At 45.2% G+C, this 20,799-nt stretch overlaps 2 protein-coding genes across 2 annotated transcripts; one reads left to right on the plus strand and one right to left on the minus strand.

The window, feature by feature from the left end:
• Nucleotides 1–323: 323 nt before the first annotated feature.
• On the plus strand, nt 324–4,965 carry LOC148478172 (ferritin heavy chain B). Its single transcript, XM_088455836.1, has 4 exons — nt 324–584; nt 3,246–3,392; nt 4,160–4,285; nt 4,633–4,965. Exons 1-4 carry the CDS (start codon nt 483–485, stop codon nt 4,786–4,788), a joined length of 531 nt encoding a protein of 176 aa, XP_088311962.1. The 5' UTR covers nt 324–482; the 3' UTR covers nt 4,789–4,965.
• An 8,839-nt stretch (nt 4,966–13,804) lies between these two features.
• On the minus strand, nt 13,805–18,674 carry LOC148478173 (ferritin heavy chain B-like). Its single transcript, XM_088455837.1, has 4 exons — nt 18,411–18,674; nt 16,220–16,366; nt 14,943–15,068; nt 13,805–14,144 (listed from the first exon to the last, which is right to left on the minus strand). Exons 1-4 carry the CDS (start codon nt 18,510–18,512, stop codon nt 13,989–13,991), a joined length of 531 nt encoding a protein of 176 aa, XP_088311963.1. The 5' UTR covers nt 18,513–18,674; the 3' UTR covers nt 13,805–13,988.
• Between the last annotated feature and the right edge of the window lie 2,125 nt (nt 18,675–20,799).

Below are 20,799 nucleotides of genomic sequence, written 5' to 3' on the forward strand. Positions count from 1 at the left end.
TAATTGATATGACACAAGTAACTATAATTCTCAGCAACAAAAGCACAGGAAAAAAAAAATGTGATTACTTTGAAAATTATGCACCATTACTGTAATATGTAAAAATTCATGTATGCAAACTACAACTGTGTTATTATAAAATTACATTTCTGACAATGGAATTTCCACTTACAGAATGAATATGTGACTCAGCAAATGATCCCCATAGGATCCCCAACTGTATCTGTAGTGATGGGTGTATACTGGTGTATACTGGTTACTGGTGGATGATGTCAGTGTGGGAGGAGTTTCCTGGGCTGACTATAAATACTGAGCTCCTTGCTCCTGTGATCACACATCTCTAGCTCTGAGCTGAGTTCTTGCTTCAACAGTGATTGAACGGAACCCTCTCAGAGTCTCCTCTCTGTACTAAGGAAATCTCTCCTATTCACTTACTACTTTCTTTGTGACTTGTACGCCACCGAAAACCACCGAACACCGCAATGGAGTCCCAGGTGCGCCAGAACTTCCACCGCGACTGCGAAGCTGCCATCAACCGTATGGTGAACCTGGAGCTGTATGCGTCCTACACCTACCTGTCCATGGTGAGTACCCCATATATATACACACACCTACTTACCCCATATATTATATATACACCTGCCTGTCCCTGGTAAGTGCTCCATATACACCTACCCCCTCCTCGATAAATGATACATACATCATGGACATTGTGTTCTGCAGCTAATTATGGAACTACAAGTCTCAGCATGCTCCTGTAGTTACATATGGGAATGCACAGAGGGGAGTCGTATCCTAGCTAGTAATTAGTGCGTAGAGAAGTAGCCCAAGATTCTATACCTCTATCCCAGAGTGTGCTGCTGTGCAAGGTTCATGTCCTGTATTATACCCGCAGTAGTAGTTGTGTGTGTACATAGAAGGACCCTGTCCCGGGCTCCCTCTGATTCTGCATTACCAGTTACTATGTTTCTCCTGCTGCAAATCAGCATCTCCATTGTGCTCCTTCCTCCCCCACTTCCTCTACAGTGCTACCCCCCCCATAGTGCTCCCTCCCCCTCCGCTGTACTAGTCAGTGATAATACATGCTGTGTTCTGTATGCATACTGTCACTGTGCCATACTATTCCTTCCTCCTCTGTACTAGTCAGTGATACATGCTGTTCTGTATGCACACACATTGTGCCATAGTGCACTGTGCACATCTTATCTCTGTCTGTGTCCTGGGGATAAGAGCTGTTTTTCATTAACTGCTCCAGTCCAGCCCCACAACAGGTCAGGGGAACATGGGGAGGGGCACAGCAAAGCCTCACACAGGGTTGTCTTAACAGCAGTGTGGGCCCTGGGCAAAGCAATGCACTGGGGCCCCTATCCATCCATTCACGGGGAAAAAAATTTAAATGGTCAATAAAATTAAACCCTCCTGCATGCTCATCAGCAGGGGCGCTGAGCGGGTATAGATGGCCCGGGCTTCCTGAGGGGCCCGGCGGGGGCCCGGGCCGACGCTGCCCCCCCTTCCCTCACAGCAGCCCCCCCCCCACAGCGTGTGCTGAGCTGCAGCCACAGCAGTCTCCTATGCCTGTGCGGGGGAGCGATCACACTGATCGCGCCCCCCTGGCTTTGCGCCAGGCTGAGGGGGCTCAGAGCGCCCCGCAGCGCCGCAAATCTTTTTTTTTCTTTTTTTTGGCAAGGGGGTGTGACCACGCCTCCTGAGATTAGGTCACGCCCCCTATTACCGTGGCCCGCCTTGGCTCTTGGCGGCCCTGCTCATCAGACCTCCCACACAATCAGGGAGACTCTGTCTGACTGGTCTGAAGCCAGCGGATGAAGTGAAACTAGGACTGAGGTGAGTACTCGTCATCAGGGGGGATTGGTGATAGGGGTGAGGGGAGGTTAGATCAGAATACAGTGCACCGGCGGCTGGCTTATAAAAATATCACAAATTTACCAGCTGGCCGGGCTGCAGGGGGGTGGGTTGGTGGGCCCCTACAAGCTTCGGGCCCTTGGGCAACTGCCCAACAAGCCCAATGGAAGAGATGGTCCTGCTCACACACGTAACGTGACCTATTCCTTTATGCTGTAGTAGAACCTAAGGCGGCTACTATGTAACTTGTGTACCTGGTCACAGCGCACTCTGCACAGTGGTTCTCAAACTCTGTCCTCGGGACCCCACACAAGTCCCGTTTTCCAGGTCACCCAGCGGGTGCACATTTTAAAAGCTTCACAGGTGGATCTAATTATTTTACTTGTGATTTCTGTGAGCACACCTGGAAAACATGCACTGTTTGGGGTCCTGAAGACAGTGTTTGCGAACCTGTGTTCTAGTAACAAGGGGAGGGGGAGTGAGGGAGGGCTCCCATGTATGGTATGGTATGATGAAGTGTGTGTGTGTGTGTGTGTGTGTGTGTGTGTGTGTGTATATATCTATCTATCTCTCTCTCTATACATAACTAGTTTATTCCTTAACACAAGTAACCATTGAACTGAAAGACCACCAAGCTCTTTTACATGTCTCGGGACATTTTTCACTGATTATTATAAGTGCCTATTTATTACACTTTGCTTGCTCTGACAGTGGCTCTAATAACAACCCGTTTCTGCGATGAATGGAAAGTAAATTGATTGCGCCTTGTGCAGTGACTCTACTGCTGGGTTCGGACCTTGGCTACCTGCTGTGTATGCGCAACCACTGGGCTGCACAAATACCATTATAGTCTAACAGGGAGGGAGCCATCGATGGTCAATGGTTTTACACCATCGGCAAAAATCCATTGATGCTTGAGCCATTGATTTTGTCTATGCGCATAGTTGGGGCCAGCTCTCACCATGTATTAGCAACTGATGTTTCCCATTGATGGTGAAAACTCTCACCATCAGGCCATTGATGGTAAATGGCCAACACTACATCTAGAGTTAGATTATCCATTCTTATACCAGCAGTTCTTACACAGAGAGACCCTGACACTGCACAGTCGCTGGAACATATTTGCAAGGTAGTGTCACTTAGTCTATAGATTCACTAGCCCCTGCTACACTGAGTACTGCATTACCCCCACACATCTGGCTCCGCTGTGTACATGGCTTGTGCAGCCTGGGCTTTGGGAGCATAAAATGTAATATATAATTGCACATGTCGCTGTACCTAATTCGGGCAGCTGCTACAAAGCCCTAGTCCTGATCTGTAACCTGAAATGTCATTGTACTTGTGCACGTGAAGTTTTAATACTGAAATCTTCTCTCCCCATTCAGTCTTTCTACTTTGACCGTGATGACGTGGCCCTTCATCACGCCGCCGAGTACTTCAAGAAGCAGAGCCACGAGGAGAGAGAGCACGCTGAGAAGTTCCTGAAATATCAGAACAAGCGCGGGGGGCGCGTTGTGCTGCAGGACGTCAAGGTGAGCACAGCCAGCTTCCTGGCCTTCAGATCTGGGTCCAGTTATGAGACCATTGTACAGGTGGTCATCAGAATAACTGGGCGCAGTGACCTCTGTAATATATGGGTACAACAGTTGATCAATGACTGAATAGTAGATTTAACAATAACTGCTAATGAGGCCCATTACTTTATATTGTGATAAAAATGTGATATTTACCACCTTACTTCTGCTGGGACATGAGCTCTGATGGCAGCACATCCTGTTGAAGAGCAAGAAGCAAAGGGACAGCTTACGCTATCCCTTTACTTCTGTGCATGGCATTGACTACTGAAGCCGAGCTCTCCGATATCAGCTGCTGTACCCCCCACATACAGGGGGTGCTCAATAATTGCAGGATTTTATTTTTATAAATTGGCCTTTGAGTCTCCCTGACTCCCAGCCACTGGGGGCACCCTTCTCCGGCTGTAAATCTGACCAGCCCATCTGCGGTAAATGGCAGAGCTGACTTGCTCATATGTAGCTGATAACAAACCTTCTTCTGTCACCGCTCTGTTGTTGGGTCACACTATAATGTAATGTGTATGTACCTGATTTTAGTGTTAACAGTGCATGCCCCCTGACGTAGGCCAGAGATGCCCTCTGTGAAGCTTCTTTCTATAATCTACAATAACCTGCAGCTGAATGTCACAATGGCTAATGCCCTCTTATAGGTGCCCAAGTCTGCACTATGTACTGTAGCTGTCCCGGTACAGGATCCCTTCTAACGCCTCCTTATGTCTGTCTAGAAACCAGAACGTGACGAGTGGGCCAACACCCTGGAGGCCATGCAGGCTGCGCTGCAGCTGGAGAAGACTGTGAACCAGGCCCTGCTGGATCTGCACAAGATGGCGACCGACAAGGTCGACCCTCATGTAAGTATCTAGGTGACCTGTAACTTGCATATCATGTATAACTGCTAGGAGCTGCTCCGATCTGACAGTGTAGCAGTTTTTAGGTAGTCAATCAGTGGGTGGGGGGTTCCACTGCTTGGCTTCCCTGCCCTGAGGCAGCACACACTAGCTGTGGATGGACATATTCAGCACAATCTTCATTCATTACTTTGTTCCCATCACCAATATAAGAATTCTGGCATCCAGTAAGACCTTCATTTAATGCAATATTTGCACTGTAGAACCCGCCCTCTTATAGTGGGATGTGACGGGTGGTAGCCTGTGAGGGGATCTGTAGCCTGTATATAATGGATACGTCTCCTTTCTAGCTCTGTGACTTCTTGGAGTCGGAGTACCTGGATGAACAGGTGAAGTCTATGAAGCAGTTGGGAGACTACATCACCAACCTGAAGCGCCTTGGGGTGCCCCAGAACGGCATGGGCGAGTACCTGTTTGACAAGCACACCTTGGGAGAGAGCAGCTAAGATGTCTCCCTCCTGAGAGGACACAACCAGTCTACTCTGCATCTATAATTTATGATTCCCCACCTCGCCCTCGGGGGCTGTTCCTCAGGGGTAATATGTTCTATACCCTGTGACCTTACTAGTAAAGCAGCAGTGACTGTGCTTGTCAGCAAGCTTCCAATAAAGTTTGTTTCTTTATGTGGCGTCTTTCCTTTTAATGTTATAGCTCATGGCCGCTGCACAACTGTCCGTGTTATCCTCAACAATGCAAGGCTAATAACAAGGGCCGCACACACCTGCTCACTACACAGATATCTGAGCAGCAAGCGTGTAACTCTGCTTACACTGTATAAATCCTTCTTTCACGTCTGATGTTTACGTTCTTCTGGGCACATGAGAATTCGGCATGAGCTGGCCATGTACTAGCACAGGGATTCCCAACCACAGTCCTCAAGGCACACTAACAGTCCATGTTTTAAGGATAGCCACACTTGAGCACAGATGACTCAAATAGTACTTTAGTTATTTTGATTTAACCGCCTGTGCTGAAACATGGATATCACTAAAACCAGGACTGTTAGTGTGCCTTGAGGACCGTGGGTGGGAGTCACTGTACTAGCAGAAGCACTTTCATTGTCATACTACTGTCTGGCTGCATATTAATAAATGGTAAATGATGTACTGTAGAGAATAGCAAGGTATTGTGAAATACTGAGAGAAGTGTTGAAACGTGTTTCACAATGGAGCTGGTAAAGCTGAACTTGCCACACCAACACTGGGTGTTGGTAGAAGACTGATATGGCATTGTCTCTCGAGCTCCCCACCTGCCACACACATTTAGTATAACACAATTTCAGTGCCAGAAGGATATAACTAGTGCAGGCAGTTGCATGGTGTGTTGCAGCACAGGAAATTGGATGTATAAATGTGCCTACAGGAAATGGACACTGCGGATGGGGGCTCTTCATCAGCTAATACCAGACTGCTGCTGTGAGGTTCAGATAGACCTTGCCTCAATATATCGCTGTAAAATGTTGGACAGGCTCCTGCAGGCCACCTAAGTTTATTATAACAATGCTCCCTTTTGGATACTGCGTCACAGCACGGAGCCAGGCATAGTCCGTGCTGCCACTCTGGCCTCTAGGGAGGTGTTGGCTGTGATTGAGCTTCTTGTTTTATGAGGCAAGCTGTTACTGTATTGTCTAATACAGAGGTCACCAACTGCCATCCAACAGTTCAGGTTTTAGAGAAATCCATGGTTTATGTAATTCCATATATTTTTTTTAAGTAAAGAAGATATCTTTTAATGTTTGATTAAATATATTGTTTTAACCCATTGCAGGTAATGGGCCTTATTTAGGTGTAAGAGTAAAAAAAAAAAAAAAAGACAGTTGAGCCTCCAACTCTCTGCTCTTCCATTGGAGCTCTGCCTGCCCCTTACTGGTACACATCAGCCTGTGCCTTCAGATCAGTGCAGTTTCAGGCACTGGAAGACATCCTGGGCAAACTTGCTTGAAAAAACAATTTAAAATCTGGTACTCCACGGCCTGCTTGGTGGGCACTATGTAGATCTTCATGGCCCTGACAAACTTCAAACATCTCCAGAAACCTAATCCTGTTCAAACTAAACCACCATGCCAAATTTGGTGCAGCTAGGTACAAAACTCTGGCCATGCATAAAGGACAAACAGACAGATGCACACTTTCTTGCCAGTGGCGTAACTACGTCCCCCGCGGTGGTTTGGGGCTGGTGCATCGCCACTGCAACTGTGAACGCTGGTCTCTGAAGTGATTGGAGGCTAAGGAACCCTCCGATCGCTTCTGAGGCCATCGTTCATGGTGATGCAATGCACAGGTGATATCACCATAGACGTGAGGAGCCTGCTGGATCAAGTTAGATCCAGTCGGCAGCGGCAGTGACAGCTCGGAGGGCAGCCACGTGGAGTCAGGTAAGTACTCGGATCAGGAAAGTACTGGGGAGAGGCACTACTTTAAGGGTCTCAACTACAGGGAGCACTGCATATGGGCACAGCTAGAGGTGGAAATGCATATTGGCACAGCTACAGGGTGCACTGCATATGGGCTCAACTACATGTGGCACAGCTACAGGGGGCACTGCTACAGTGGACAGTGGGAGGACAAGAACCACATGGATATAGGTATGCACACAGAATTTAAATTTTACCTCCCATGTGTAGTTGAATCTGCAGAGACTGTCAGTGTGAGAATCTCCAGCACATTATCGGAGATGCATAAACCACACTGGTTTGTGGAAACCAGCATAGCACCTAATCTGATCTGTTTAAATCCTTATATATGTAAATATCACCTTGAAATTTTGATAAGTGCGTACTGGTTATAATAACTATAGTCCATTAACAAAACCACATCTTGCAAAGAATATATTTACTACTTACATACAATAGCTATAAATAAATACTGACGACGTAGCATTTTGCAAAAACAGCAAATCATTTACTATAAAGACTCTGCTTTATATAGGAAACACTTATCTAAAGAGATCTTAACTCCCAGATACTAGTAACAGCCAACAATTAACAATTTTTTGGTCTGTTAAATTGACAACTAGATCAATTGATTATATATCAAAAATTGTATTGACCGGCAGCAACAGGAAGTGTTTTAACCACATATTCTATATTTTTCCTTCACATCTGTTCTTCACAGATTATTTTAATATTTCACCAAAATACCTGTACACCATGTTTTAGAGTGACTAATGAAGGTTATATTTTACTAATTTTGCAGAGAATTTAAGCGGAAACATTTTGAACCTGTTTTTGTGCACTGGACCATATTTCTTATCTTTTTCCTTTTTGAAGTGATAGTGTTCGATTTCTAAGAAGGTCTGGTGGCAGCTTCACAGTGAATCAATTAAAAACATTTTTCTCTGACAAAGATATGATAAATATAAGAAATATACGTATAGAAAATTACTGCCAGTGCGGCATCATTACAATTCCCCGTCGTCTTTGGGTGTGTTTGTATTTTGGCCAGGGGGGGTGGCACCTGAAACTATTTTGGCAGGGAGGAGCAAAATTTATAGTTACGCCACTGCTACTCGCTTATATATATTAATATCAATAAAGATTCTAATATTTGAAAAAATTGCTCTGACAATACAGTGCATCACAAGATTCAAAAAAAAAAAATTTGGCCCTCGAAGCGGCACTGTCGCTCACCCACAGCACCTGCATTTGGCTTGTAGGGTGCCTGGAACAGCATACTGCCGCCAGGGGAGCTACTGCAGAGCCACCTGAAGTGTCCTGGTGATGCTCTGGGCTTGCAGCCTATAGAGTAGTCTGGAGAGGCAGTGCTCTACTTCTCGGTGCTGGCAACCCCCTCAGCATGACGTTATGATGTGGGGGGTTGACGGGGCCAGCACAGGGTGTATAACTGCCCTGCTCCAGCACTGTATGAACACATTCTTTTGTGAAAACTCAAATAAGATGGGTAAGAAAAAATAAAATGCTGTCAATACACGTCACTATAGAAACTCTCCATACCAAACCTCTTAAGATTATTCGCAACAGTCTTCATCACAAGAAAGTGCCCTTAAACCCTGAAATTCCCCTAATTATTATGTCACTAATGGCTAATAAACTATAACACATTGAAAGAAAAGGTTAGTTCTAAGCAGAGCCATGTCTTCAGGAAAGACAGGAATAGAAGAGCTACAAGATGGCCCCCACGTCTGAAACTCTACTGCCTCAACCGACATGCGAACACCTCTTCGATTTCATATATCCACAATGTGCTGGCAGATATCCTGGTGAAGGGATCATTCTCTGGGGTGAAAGGTTTTTCTGAGAGGAAACTGTCTTCCCATTTCCTATTGATAACTCTGCAGTGGCTGGAACCATTGTATCCATCTCCCTTAATGATATATGTAAGCTTGTGCTGTGACATTGATGGACTGGATTTTGATGTTCCTACCTGTAAGCGACACAGCTGCCTCAAAGGCTGGCTTATGTTGTCACAATTGCACATTCGCAGCTGTAAAATGGGCAACTCTTGTGAGATTTCTAAGGTCTGGTACATCTTCAGAAAATCAGCCTATAGCGTGACCAGGGTCTTTGCCTTGGTCAGAATGTCACCCAGATAAGGGATGACCATCGCCCTTCTGGATCTAGAAGGGCAGCCAACACTGCCAGGACCATTGAGAGCAGGCAAGTTGAAAGACACGACCTAAAATTGAAACTTCTGAGCATGCAAGTACACTTCATTGATGTCCATGGGCACTATTGTCATCCTAGTTTATTTTGTCAAAGACTAACCTCATGGACTCCATCTTGAATCTGTAAATATAAGCTTGACATTAAGGAAGTTCAGGTTCATAACAGTGTACAACAAATTAATACTTTTAATTTGTTTCCTTTCTAAAAATAGTCATACATTACTTAATTTGAGGTCAAGAAAAACTAAAATGATTTCAGAATGTTTTTACTAGCTCTATTTTTTGAGCTACACTACTTGCACTATACTGTATGTACATTAGTAATATAGTCATAGTGAAAAGCTATTTTAAAATAATCTGATATTTTCTTGATAGAAAATAAATAACAGTTGTTTTAATTAAATCACAAATAAGAACACAAAACGAAACAGACATACAGCATACGAAACAAACATACAGCATACGAAACAGACATACAGCATAGGAAAGTACTATGTAATATAGTGGCCTATTCATGGGGGTGCCTTCTCTTTGCTTGTCGCTTGTACTCCTCTTCTGGGGCATCTCTTGTCACTGTCCAACAGTAGTGATCACCTGCCCTGATATCTTTGTTCCATTGCTGAAATGTCTTGGTGGAATCGCTTACTATGCTTGTCACTCAGTGCACCACAGTTATCTTGTGTGGGTAATCCCGTGAATCGCATATATTTGAATAGGGGAGGGGACAAATAGCTGATTCATTTCATTGGGTCATTAGTCCCCGCCCCCTCTGCGTGGAACGCAGATTGTTGGTAAGATTCTCTCCATTCTGCCCACTTCACTAGGAAATGGAATACCCCTACATCGTCATAAATAGGCTATATCCCGGAACTCAGAGCTAACTGAGAGTTTTAAATGTCATACTCATTCTTTGCATGCTGAAATCAATTAGAAGTAACTATTTTCACAACTTTTTCATTGTTGTGCAGTGTAATTGGTCTAAATGAATTGTGGACTGAATGGCTTGCCTAAAGGTAAAACTATTTAATTTTTCTAAAGGAAGGCCATTGATGAAACATCATCTCGGTAGGCTCAATGATGGTATCTCCAATTTAGTCTTCTTCTCATGGAGGTGTCTGTGGTGGAATCTAAAAACTGGTCCCAGAAGAGGAGCAGATGGGCTTCCACCATAATATATCCCTAGTGGTATTTGTCAGAGAGCTTGGGTGCTGGACACCAGTAACCTGATCCTGTTTACCTCTCTGCAGTGGAGAAATGTCCTGGTTTCTGAGTTCTCACCTTCCTGTAGGGATAAAAGGAGCAAAATTGTCTGCTGGCAATGGCATTAACAAGGAGAAAGGAACTCTTTTTCCCCTGTGGCCTGAGAAATAGGTTTATCCAGTTCAGGATTTAATAAGACATTCCCACAGCATGATAGACACTATAGAGTATTCTTTGGTCCCTTGTCTTCTTCCTAAATCCTAAGCCAGAGGGCAGGGCCGTAGCTAGGGTAGTGCGGACGGTGCCATCGCACAGGGCACCACAGGTTAGGGGGTGCTTTTTGGGTCTGTCAAATTTCTGTTTATTATCATTCTTGCTTGTAGCTTCCTCTTATTTCATCCCCAGCATCTCCTGGCCTCTCCTATCTCTTCCCTGACCCTTCCCCATGAAGCCATGGTCCTTTTTTGGGTGCATTATGTCCCTTTGAAAAATGAGGGGGGCGCCAATGCTCTTTCTGGCACAGGGCACCAAAAAGTCTAATTACGGCTCTGCCAGAGGGCATGGTGTGCCAAGACTGTGGCGGCTGAAACCCTAGCCTCAATGAGTCCCATATCGATGGTGCCCCCCCCCATGCTATTGTGAGGTTTCTTGGATTTGCTGAATCAGTGATAGCAAAAAAATCCTCAGCCAATTGCTCCTAACACCTCTCCACCACATTATTGACCCAAGGTTCTGCTTCCATTAAAAGTAACCTGAGCTTCCCATCAGGGGTGTATCTAAGGGTCCGAGCACCCCTGGCAAAGTAAGAGACTGGTGCCCCCCTCATGTTTGCAGTTAGTAAACAGACATCGTGGTGGCTGTACGGGCTGTGATCGCACCCACCCCCCCTCCCTCGTCAATTGGCGCTGACGCTTCTGACTGAGAGATCAGCAGTAGCACAGATTTTCGAACGACAGAACTGGCTGCGGGTGGCACTGCCGGGGGAGCCGGCACCCCTCACCAGCCAACGCCCCTGGCGAGTGCCATCCTGGCCTATAGGAAGATACGCCCCTGCTTCCCATTTCAGTGTGAATAGTTTTATATTGCTGCCCAGCCTCACATTATTCCTCTGGCCTTTACCATGGATGGATCACTGTCTTCTCATTACAGCTATGTGAGCTACGGTTTGGTTATAGAACTTAAGTGAATATTCCATATTCTACTCTGGACCTGCACATAGACTAACTGGGGTACCCTTAAAAATAGCAGTGCCTGTTCTTATTGACTTGTATAATTTGTTCTGTCACTGCTGCTATTTCTATAAGTCACAATTGGTGGAATTCAATTCAGCGCGATGCTGAATCGCCCTGGTAGGGAGCTCCCGGAACGATTCAACTCAGCGCGTTGTTAAGTCAGAGATTGCTGGTTCTTGCAACTTAACCTGGGTGTTTAGTCAGGAGAACCAGCATTCTCCGACTAAAGTGCTGGCCACGAGGCTGTTAGCGCCACGCTAAGCAGTATAACAGGCACGCGGCCGGCACTTTTGTTGGATTTCTCTCTCGCACCCTCAGGGGGGTGTGAGAATAAATCCTTTAGCCCGCCCATAACATTGGTGTTGAATTGAATAGCTTCGGGAGCTCCCTCCCGGGCCATTCAACATCGGTTGAATTGAATTCCCCCCTCTAAAAATTTATTTTGAAAAAAAAAAAAAAAAGGTAGCAGTTTTTGGATTTGGAATATTGGTGGTCTTAGATAGTCGAGCTATGGAAGCATCCGCCATAGGTGGATTTCTCTTTGGCTGTATCCTCACTAGGGACTGGATAATAGAGGCTGCAGCCTGCAGGAGATAGATAGCTATAACCAGGGTTGGTCCAGCCATCATTCACAAAGTCCTCAAGTTTTTGAGAAAGGGGAAGGAAATCGCCTGGTTCCTCTTTCTCTGAAATAGTGGCCTGTTGGGAATTGCCGGTTCCTCACTGTCCTGGATATTTTGCATCTGCCGGATGTGGTCTGTCTAGTTGGGGAGGACTGTGTGCTCAGAACAGTAATTGTAGAACCACGCAAGGGAGTGATCACATTTTGACCTTGACTCTTTCTCTGGTCCTAGTAAACCCCATCATATTTTTTGTTTCAAAACTATTGGTGCAATACATGCCTATAGACTTGCATTTTTTTTTTATATTTATCCCCTTTCTTAGATTCCTTGCACAGGGAAATTAGCACCGACTATGGCAGCACACTGGGCCGGGTTCATAGGTGACCATAGCTGCGTCTATTGGCAGCCGTCCATCTGGAACGTCATGCAATTGGCGCCACACAGTCTTTTCCCTTATGTACATCAATGCGTCCGAATGCGCAAGGTCTGAGACGCCCACTTTCCACATCTGTACACGTGGTCATACCGATAGGTGCAGCTGCTATGGGGCCCAGAGCTGAGGGGGGCCCTTCTTCCTTGTCAAAGTTACATGTGTTATATACATTTTTCACCATTGGGTGGTACATAGGAGCCCTTACACACTGTTACTATGGAGCCTTCAAATACCTAGTTATACCTCTGGGTGCGTCCTAGTATGGCCTCCTACTTGAGCAATCGAACGTCTGTGTACGCAGCCACTATCACCAGCTAGGACACCTCCCAGGAACGCCCACTACTGGCTAATTGGCCAGAGCACCATTTATCATATGTAACGCGTTTCATCACTTTTTGCGTATGATAAAACTCATTGATAAATAGGCCTCTATATGTTCAGAGACGTACTAAGCTCTGGAAAGTGATCAAGTGGATAGAGAGAAACTACCAACCAATCAGCTCATGTCATGTTACAGGCTGTTGAAAAAAAAAAGAGACAGCAGCCGATTGGTTGGCAATTTATCTTTCTCCACTTTATCACTTTCCAGAGCTTAGTACATCTGCCCCTAATTAAGGCTGCATGTTTTGCATCCCCCTCTGCAGAGAGGTAAAGCTGCATACACACACACGATTTAGTAAATGAACGGTTTTAGTAAACTATTTTCGATTTTTGCATATTCCCTTACTGAAAATCATTGAGTTGATCAGTCTGACTGAACTACAAATGTGAACGCGCATGAACGATTATCGTTCATCGTTTTAACTCAGAAAGTGAACGATTTTTTTGACGATTGAACAATATAGTTATCGATAATCATTCAAAAAAAATTGGTGTGTGTATGCACCTTATGGCTTTGCTTGTGTGGTAATTTGCATTTAACTCCTAATAAGGTTTTTGTTCACATATATATGATTTTCTTTAAACTAGGGATGTGCAGGCTCAGATTAGTTCTGTTTCTCCCGCCAAATTCGGATTTGTCCCGCCAAAAATCAGGTCTCAGAAAGAGGCAAAACGTCATCTTTCATGGACAAACATCATCAATCCTGGACAAAAGTCCATGAAAGATGACGTTTTGCCTCTTTCTGAGACCTGATTTTTGGCGGGACAAATCCAAATTTGGCGGGAAAAACAGAACTAATCCGAGCCTGCACATCCCTAGTTTAAACCCACATATTTCTCATAATCTCCTCGTCCTTCTGATTTGTGGACATTAACAGTTAAATGGAGACTAATACTGGGCAGTAGTGCAGCCACATTTCCAGCTGTCCCTGCATCAGACCCATGAGCTGTAACATTAAGGCAAGAGATGTCACATACAGAAACAAACTTTATTGGAAGCTTGCTGACAAGCACAGTCACTGCTGCTTTACTAGTAAGGTCACACAAGGTTTAGAACATATTACCCCTGAGGAACAGCCCCCGAGGGTGAGGTGGGGAATCATGAATTACAGATGCAGAGTAGACTGGTTGTGTCCTCTCAGGAGGGAGACATCTTAGCTGCTCTCTCCCAAGGTGTGCTTGTCAAACAGGTACTCGCCCATGCCGTTCTGGGGCACCCCAAGACGCTTCAGGTTGGTGATGTAGTCTCCAAGCTTCTTTATATCCTTCACCTGTTCCTCCAGGTACTCCGACTCCAAGAAGTCACAGAGCTAGAAAAGGAGACGTATCCATTATATACAGGCTACAGATCCCCACACAGGCTACCACCCATCACACCCCACTATAAAGAGGGCATAGCCTACAGTGCAAATACAAAACTCGGAGGGTAGATTTACTAGTTTCTAAAAATGAAAAGTGGTGGTGTTGTCCATAGAAACCAATCAGGTCTTAGCTCTCATTTCTCCATTGCATTCTAGAAAATGATAGGCAGAATCTAATGGGTTGCTATGGGGGGGCGGATGCTCTGGGGGGACGCCTCCTCATGTCTGTTTAGAAGCTTTAGTAAATCTGCCCCCAGGAGTGTTATTTTGTGAGCTATGGACAAAAGTTGTGTATCACAATAGGACCATGTACTGGAACTAGTTGTAGTTGATGTGCTTCTATATCAGCAGGTAACCCCAGCAGTGGTACAAACCCTAACAGTGTATAATGCAGCATTTATGAAGTCAAATTGGAGCAGTTGCTAGTATTTAGTACTTTAGAATGTAAGCTCTCACGAGCAGGGCCCTCGTCCCTCACGTGCTTCTCCTTCCACTACTTATTACTATCATGTAATCCTAACTTCCCTATTGGCACCTAACACTTGGTTGCCGACGCCCTGTAGCTTGTGTTACGCACCAACGTTTGTAAACCATGTCCTTGTCCTGCATGGTTTTGTACCGCTAATACTGATTTTCTTGCGTGTTCATTTATGTACTATGTAAGGCGCTGCGGAACCTTTGTGGTGCCATATAAATAATGGATAATATATACATGCTATGCAAGTTACAGGTCACCTAGATACTTACATGAGGGTCAACCTTGTCGGACGCCACCTTGTGCAGATCCAGGAGGGCCTGGTTCACAGTCTTCTCCAGCTGCAGAGCAGCCTGCATGGCCTCCAGGGTGTTGGCCCACTCGTCACGTTCTGGTTTCTAGACACAGAAAGATCAGGAGGCGTTAGACGTGATCCTGTACCGGGGCGGCTACATAGTGCAGAATTGGGTACGGTGATAGGGCACCTATAGGATGGGTATTGGCCATTGAGACATTCAGCAGAAGCTTATTATTGTAGAGTGTAGAAAGAAGCTTAACATAGAGAGGGCATCTCTGGCCTATGTTGAGAGCATGCACTCTTGGAGCTAAAACCAGGTACAGGTTATAGCAGGGCCGACGCTTCCACTAGGCAAGCTTAGGCAGCTACCTAGGGGCTCCGGCCACTGGAGGGTGCTTCTGAGTCCGTCCTAACTACGGAGGGTGCAGTGTGTGCGATTGCTATGGCACAATCGCACCCCCTCCACCCTCCATTTGCCGGGCACCTGCTGAGATTGGGTTACCAGCGGGCGCCAGGCTCCTCTTCTGAGTGCCGCAATGCACTATGGGAGTGACGTAGTTCTGAGGAGCGGGCGCCGGGGATGGACGGCAGCTGGCACTGGAGCAGGGTTTGAGCAAGAATTAATTTTTGTGTGTGTGCGCGCACGGAGGGGGGCCTACTACAGGGGGCATCATATGGGGGCACTACAGGGGCCCCTACTACTGGGGGCCCTTCAAAGGGCATTACTACTGGGGGCACTGCAGGGAGCATCATCCCTTTAATTCGGGTCATGTGAATATTATTAGGGCGCTGTGTATGTGTCTGAGCTGGGCGGAGGGTTTGGGGGAAAACAGGGGCGGCATTGTGAACCTTTGCCTAGGACGCCCTGAAACCTTGCACCGGCCCTGGGTTATAGTGTGATATAATGACCCTGGAGAGCGGTGACAGACGAGGGTTTATCAGCTACATATGAGCAAGTCAGTTTCGCCATTTATTGCAATACAAGTGGAAACACGTTGAGGAACATCTGTAGGATTTTCACCATAGACGGACTGGTGACTGGTCAGGTACACAGCCAGAGAAGAGAATGCCCCTTACGTAAAATGATGCCCCTCAGTGGATGACTGCCAAGTAGACAGTGAGTAGTAGAACTGCCATATAATCTCCATTAGAAGACTCTTGTCCCCAATTATTACGCACCGGCCACTATACAGCGTTACTCTGATGGTCTCATCGCTGAACACTCAGGGCCAGGAATCTGGCTGTGCTCACCTTGACGTCCTGCAGCACAATACGCCCCCCGCGCTTGTTCTGATATTTCAGAAACTTCTCAGCGTGTTCTCTCTCCTCGTGGCTCCGCTCCTTAAAGGACTCGGCTACATGATGAAGGGCCACGTCATCTCGGTCAAAGTAGAAGGACTGAATGGGGAGAGAAGATTTCAGTGTTAATAGTCCATGTTTATTAGTATGACGACATTTCATGTAACAGATCAGGAATCAGAGTGATATAATGTTTCCATTTAGGCCCATATTCAATTAGGTGCGAAAAGCCGAGATCCGCAAAAAAAGTATCGCGGATTGCGACTTTGCCAGTCTGAAAAGTTTTGCCGTATTCAATTGCCAACACTTTTGGGGTACGTAAAAACACAATGTAGTACGCGAAAAAGATTCACCTCTGAGTAGGTGGAGAGAAAAAAAGTGCATAATCGCTCATTTGGGGGCGCAAAGCTGCGAAAACCTCTCAGCACTGTTGGGGGGCATAAAAAAAAAGCGGGGAACACCCCAAAAAAGCACTTTGAAAATGGGGGCGAAAACGTGCAAAGTGGGGGTACAAACTTTTAAACAACTGAAATAGACTTTTGGGGGTCTGCAAGTATGGGGGAGGTTTTTTTTATTGCAGATTTTTGCTTGAGGTGCGTTTTTTACCACACACACACACACCTAATGCTCTTCTTCGCCACTTGTGCAACAGCGCTAATTAGTACCTATTGACACAACTTAAATACCCCAAATAGCTTTATTAGGGCTATTTGGGGGGCATCCACATTGAACCCCAAAGTTAGTGTGTCTTTTGGGGGGTGTCAGGCTGATTTCCCCAATTCCGACAGCATTTTTCGTGTCCTTTGGAATTGAATATGGCAAATAGCGGGGGCACGCACGGAAACTTATCGCGGCTAGAATACGCGATGTCAGCGAAAAGTACGGCATGCGAAAAAATATTGCGGGTGGAAACTAATTGAAAACGGGCCTTAGTGTAATTTTATGCAACAGCTGCCCAAACTGTGTACAGCTCCTCCTTGTGCAATTATACATCTCATTGTACAGTTATAGGTTTAGTATACAAACATTCTCCAAGCGTTATTACTCAGCTGTGGACAAACGTCCTTGTATGCAGAAGACACAGTAGTGTAGTCATTTTTCAAGCAGCAGGAATAAAGGTGCTTACACACTGGGCGATATTACTGAGCGATTGCACGATTACGACATCGTAATCATGCAATCGCTCAGTAATCGTGCACTATAATGTCTGAAACTACCAGCGATGCGCGCTCCCGCTGGTCGTATCCGACATCGATTACCTGAACATGCCAGCCAATCTGCCAGATAACGACAGATTGGCCATGTTCAGGAATGATGGAGTGTGCCTGCACTGAACAACATAATTGTACAGTCTTTTATAATCGCCCAGGGTGTATGCACCTTAAGATTGTGGGGGTGAGGCTTTCCGTGTGTAGGGGCAGTTACTGAAAACACAGTTCAGAGAGTAGATAAGATGTGTACTGTGCACTATGCCACAGGGTGTGTGTATATGGAGAACCTCTGTAAGGAACAGATACTGACTAGTACAGAGGAGGGGGAGGGAGCACTACGGAAGAGACGGGGGAGCTAGCATTATGGTGTGAGAGGAGAATGTAACACTATGCAGGTGCTGATTTGTTCTGTTCTACAGCAGGAGACACAACGGGTAATATAGAGTCAGGGGACATAGGAGGGAGTCAGGGTTCTATGTACACTGCAGCTGATGTGGGGAGAATACAGAGGGCTCAGACTGCATACTTGCCTACTTTTGAAATAGCATTTCAGGGAGATTGCTACTATGTCAGGGAGTCTCCCTGACAATGAGGGAGAGCTGGCAAGTATGGCTCAGAGCCAAACAGAATTAGATGATCCAGCTGCATACTGTACATGCAGAATATATCTAATCTACTGCACTACATATATCACCCGGCGCTGATACCCTGCAGATCTCCATCTGGAATTACAGAACAATGATGGCTGGAAAACTACATACCGCCCACGTCTAGTCCAAACATAATGCAAGAGGAAAAGAATGGGGGCAATTCTAAAAGCCATGAAGTGATCTATGTAATATGCATATGGGTTACTCACCAGGGAGTGGTAGGTGTATATATAATATATGAGGCACTTATCATGGACAGGTAGGTGTATATGGTGTACTCACCATGGACAGGTAGGTGTAGGACGCATACAGCTCCAGGTTCACCATACGGTTGATGGCAGCTTCGCAGTCGCGGTGGAAGTTCTGGCGCACCTGGGACTCCATTGCGGTGTTTGGTGGTTTTCGGTGGCGTACAAGTCACAAAGAAAGTAGTAAGTGAATAGGAGAGATTTCCTTAGTACAGAGAGGAGACTCTGAGAGGGTTCCGTTCAATCACTGTTGAAGCAAGAACTCAGCTCAGAGCTAGAGATGTGTGATCACAGGAGCAAGGAGCTCAGTATTTATATCCAGCCCAGGAACCTCCTCCCACACTGACATCATCCACCAGTAACCAGTATACACCCATCACCACAGCCAGATACAAAAGGGGGGGGGGGGGGTTCTCTTACTCTTCTCCTACGTGGATCATCTGCTGAGTCACACATTCTGACACAATGGCAAAAGTGTCATATTATTACACAGTGATATTGAGGGTTATATACATTGATAGTTACAGTTTTACTGTAGTTCTCAAACTCGGTCTTCAGGACCCCAAACAGTACGTTTTCCATATCTCCTCACAGACTTACAATTGAAATAATTAGCTCCACTTTTGGATCTTTTAAAATGTGAGTGAGTAATAAATACACCCGTGCAACTTCTGGGTGACCTGGAAAATGTGAACTCTTTGGGGTCCTGAAGACCAAGTTTGAGAACCACTGCTGTAGCTGGAACATGACCTAGAAAAGATGTATGTACACGTACAATACAACACTTTGCTGATATCACTATACTATAGATGTCATGCACTAGTACCTTGATGATTTAATTCTCGGTAGGGTTATTAACCATATATATATTGTATGTGGTGACAGGGAGGTCACAGAGTCACAGCTGAGTATGTGGGCTCAGGGTTATTCACAGGTATGGGAATTATCTGACAACTGGGTGTAATGTGTTTGGTAGCTCTGCTCCAGGTTTTGCAGCCTGCTGAGATCAACAGCCAGGTAATCAGTGCACCTGAGAGTTTGGCTTAAAGTTCTCCCAGGAACAGAGTTGTGCTTAAACCAGAGGTTCCCAAGTGCGGTCCTCAAGGCTCCGCAACAGTTCAGGTTTCAGAGATATCCATTGCTGAGCACAGGTGGTTACATCAAATTCACTGAGGTACTAATTAAGTCACCTGCGTTCAATACCTGAACTGGTAGGGCGCCTTGAGGACCGAGTTTGGGAACCTCTGGCTTACACTGGAGATGTTAACTTACTGCTGTTTGCTGTTGTGAAAAGCCTGACCATTTGCTGTGCAGCAGCTGCTGAAGCCGTGGTGAATAAAAGCCTACTGCTTTGGCCATAGCTGATTCTTCCAAGTCATCACAAAAAATAATAATATATATAATATTATATATATATATATATATATATATATATATATATACATATACAGTATAGAGAGTTTGTAAACACTGTTGAATCCATTTTAGTGATAACTAAATTATATTTTGCAGATAATGTCAGTATAGTACACTCCTTAATACATTTAAGTGTCAGCTCTATATATATAGTAAAAAATATATAATACACAGGGGTTGAAAATGAGCGACCAAGGTGCTTAGTACACAATATACTGTAAATTAATAAAAACAATTCCTAAAGTGCTGTGTCTTAATAAATAAATAAATAGCTTAATATAAAGTGCTTAGTAATGAAATAATATGTCCACTGCAATGCTACCATTTAGCTAAAAATGATATCTATTTAATCCATAGTAAGAACAATAATGTTAAAATAACAGATCACATAATGAGGAAAAAAACAAAACATAAATTCCATAGAAAATGAATAATTAATTAAAAAAGTAGAGAATAAATAGCAATATGCTTATCTGAGAATAAAGAAGATTGAAAAGTTCATGGAGGTAGAATGGAGTAAGCTTCCCGACGCGTTTCATCAGTTATGTGACTTCATCAAGGGGATAATCTAACACTCACCCCCTCCTCAGAGAAGAATGCAGGACCAGCACTCATGATAATCAGCAGATAAAGTGGATTTATTAAGGTTCCTTCACAAACAAAGTGTACAAATCGTCAGGGGCCCCTCTGAAGTTTAGTCAAGTACTGCACACGGCTTATCTTTATAATAAGGGAGTTGCCTCAGTTACTGCCCTGCCTGCTATTGCCATAAATTACTGCAACTGGCTGGTCGACTCCTGGGTGATCAAAATGGCTGCTTGCGATGTAAGCAGCCACTATTGCAGCCGTGACTGTGTCTTTTTTTGCAGCGCGATTGCGTCTTCATGCTAATGCCACAGCCGATGGGATTCGTACAGAGATGCCCACCGGCTGCAGCGATAATTTGTCACTGTACGTATTAAGATGCACCACCGTCCGCATCATCAGATATAGCACCAGCCCCAAGG

Source organism: Taudactylus pleione, unplaced genomic scaffold, assembly GCF_031769625.1.
Source record: "Taudactylus pleione unplaced genomic scaffold, aTauple2 ptg000672l, whole genome shotgun sequence".
NCBI lineage: Eukaryota > Metazoa > Chordata > Amphibia > Anura > Myobatrachidae > Taudactylus > Taudactylus pleione.

Excerpts from the sequence above, each read along its gene's own strand:
- LOC148478172 (XM_088455836.1), top strand. The coding sequence starts at position 483 with ATGGAGTCCCAGGTGCGCCAGAACTTCCACCGCGACTGCGAAGCTGCC. Across the intron at positions 585-3,245 it reads CCTACACCTACCTGTCCATG|TCTTTCTACTTTGACCGTGA; the intron begins GTGAGTACCCCA and ends CTCCCCATTCAG. Across the intron at positions 4,286-4,632 it reads CCGACAAGGTCGACCCTCAT|CTCTGTGACTTCTTGGAGTC; the intron begins GTAAGTATCTAG and ends TCTCCTTTCTAG.
- LOC148478173 (XM_088455837.1), bottom strand. The coding sequence starts at position 18,512 with ATGGAGTCCCAGGTGCGCCAGAACTTCCACCGCGACTGCGAAGCTGCC. Across the intron at positions 15,069-16,219 it reads TTGTGCTGCAGGACGTCAAG|AAACCAGAACGTGACGAGTG; the intron begins GTGAGCACAGCC and ends TTCTGTGTCTAG. Across the intron at positions 14,145-14,942 it reads CCGACAAGGTTGACCCTCAT|CTCTGTGACTTCTTGGAGTC; the intron begins GTAAGTATCTAG and ends CTCCTTTTCTAG.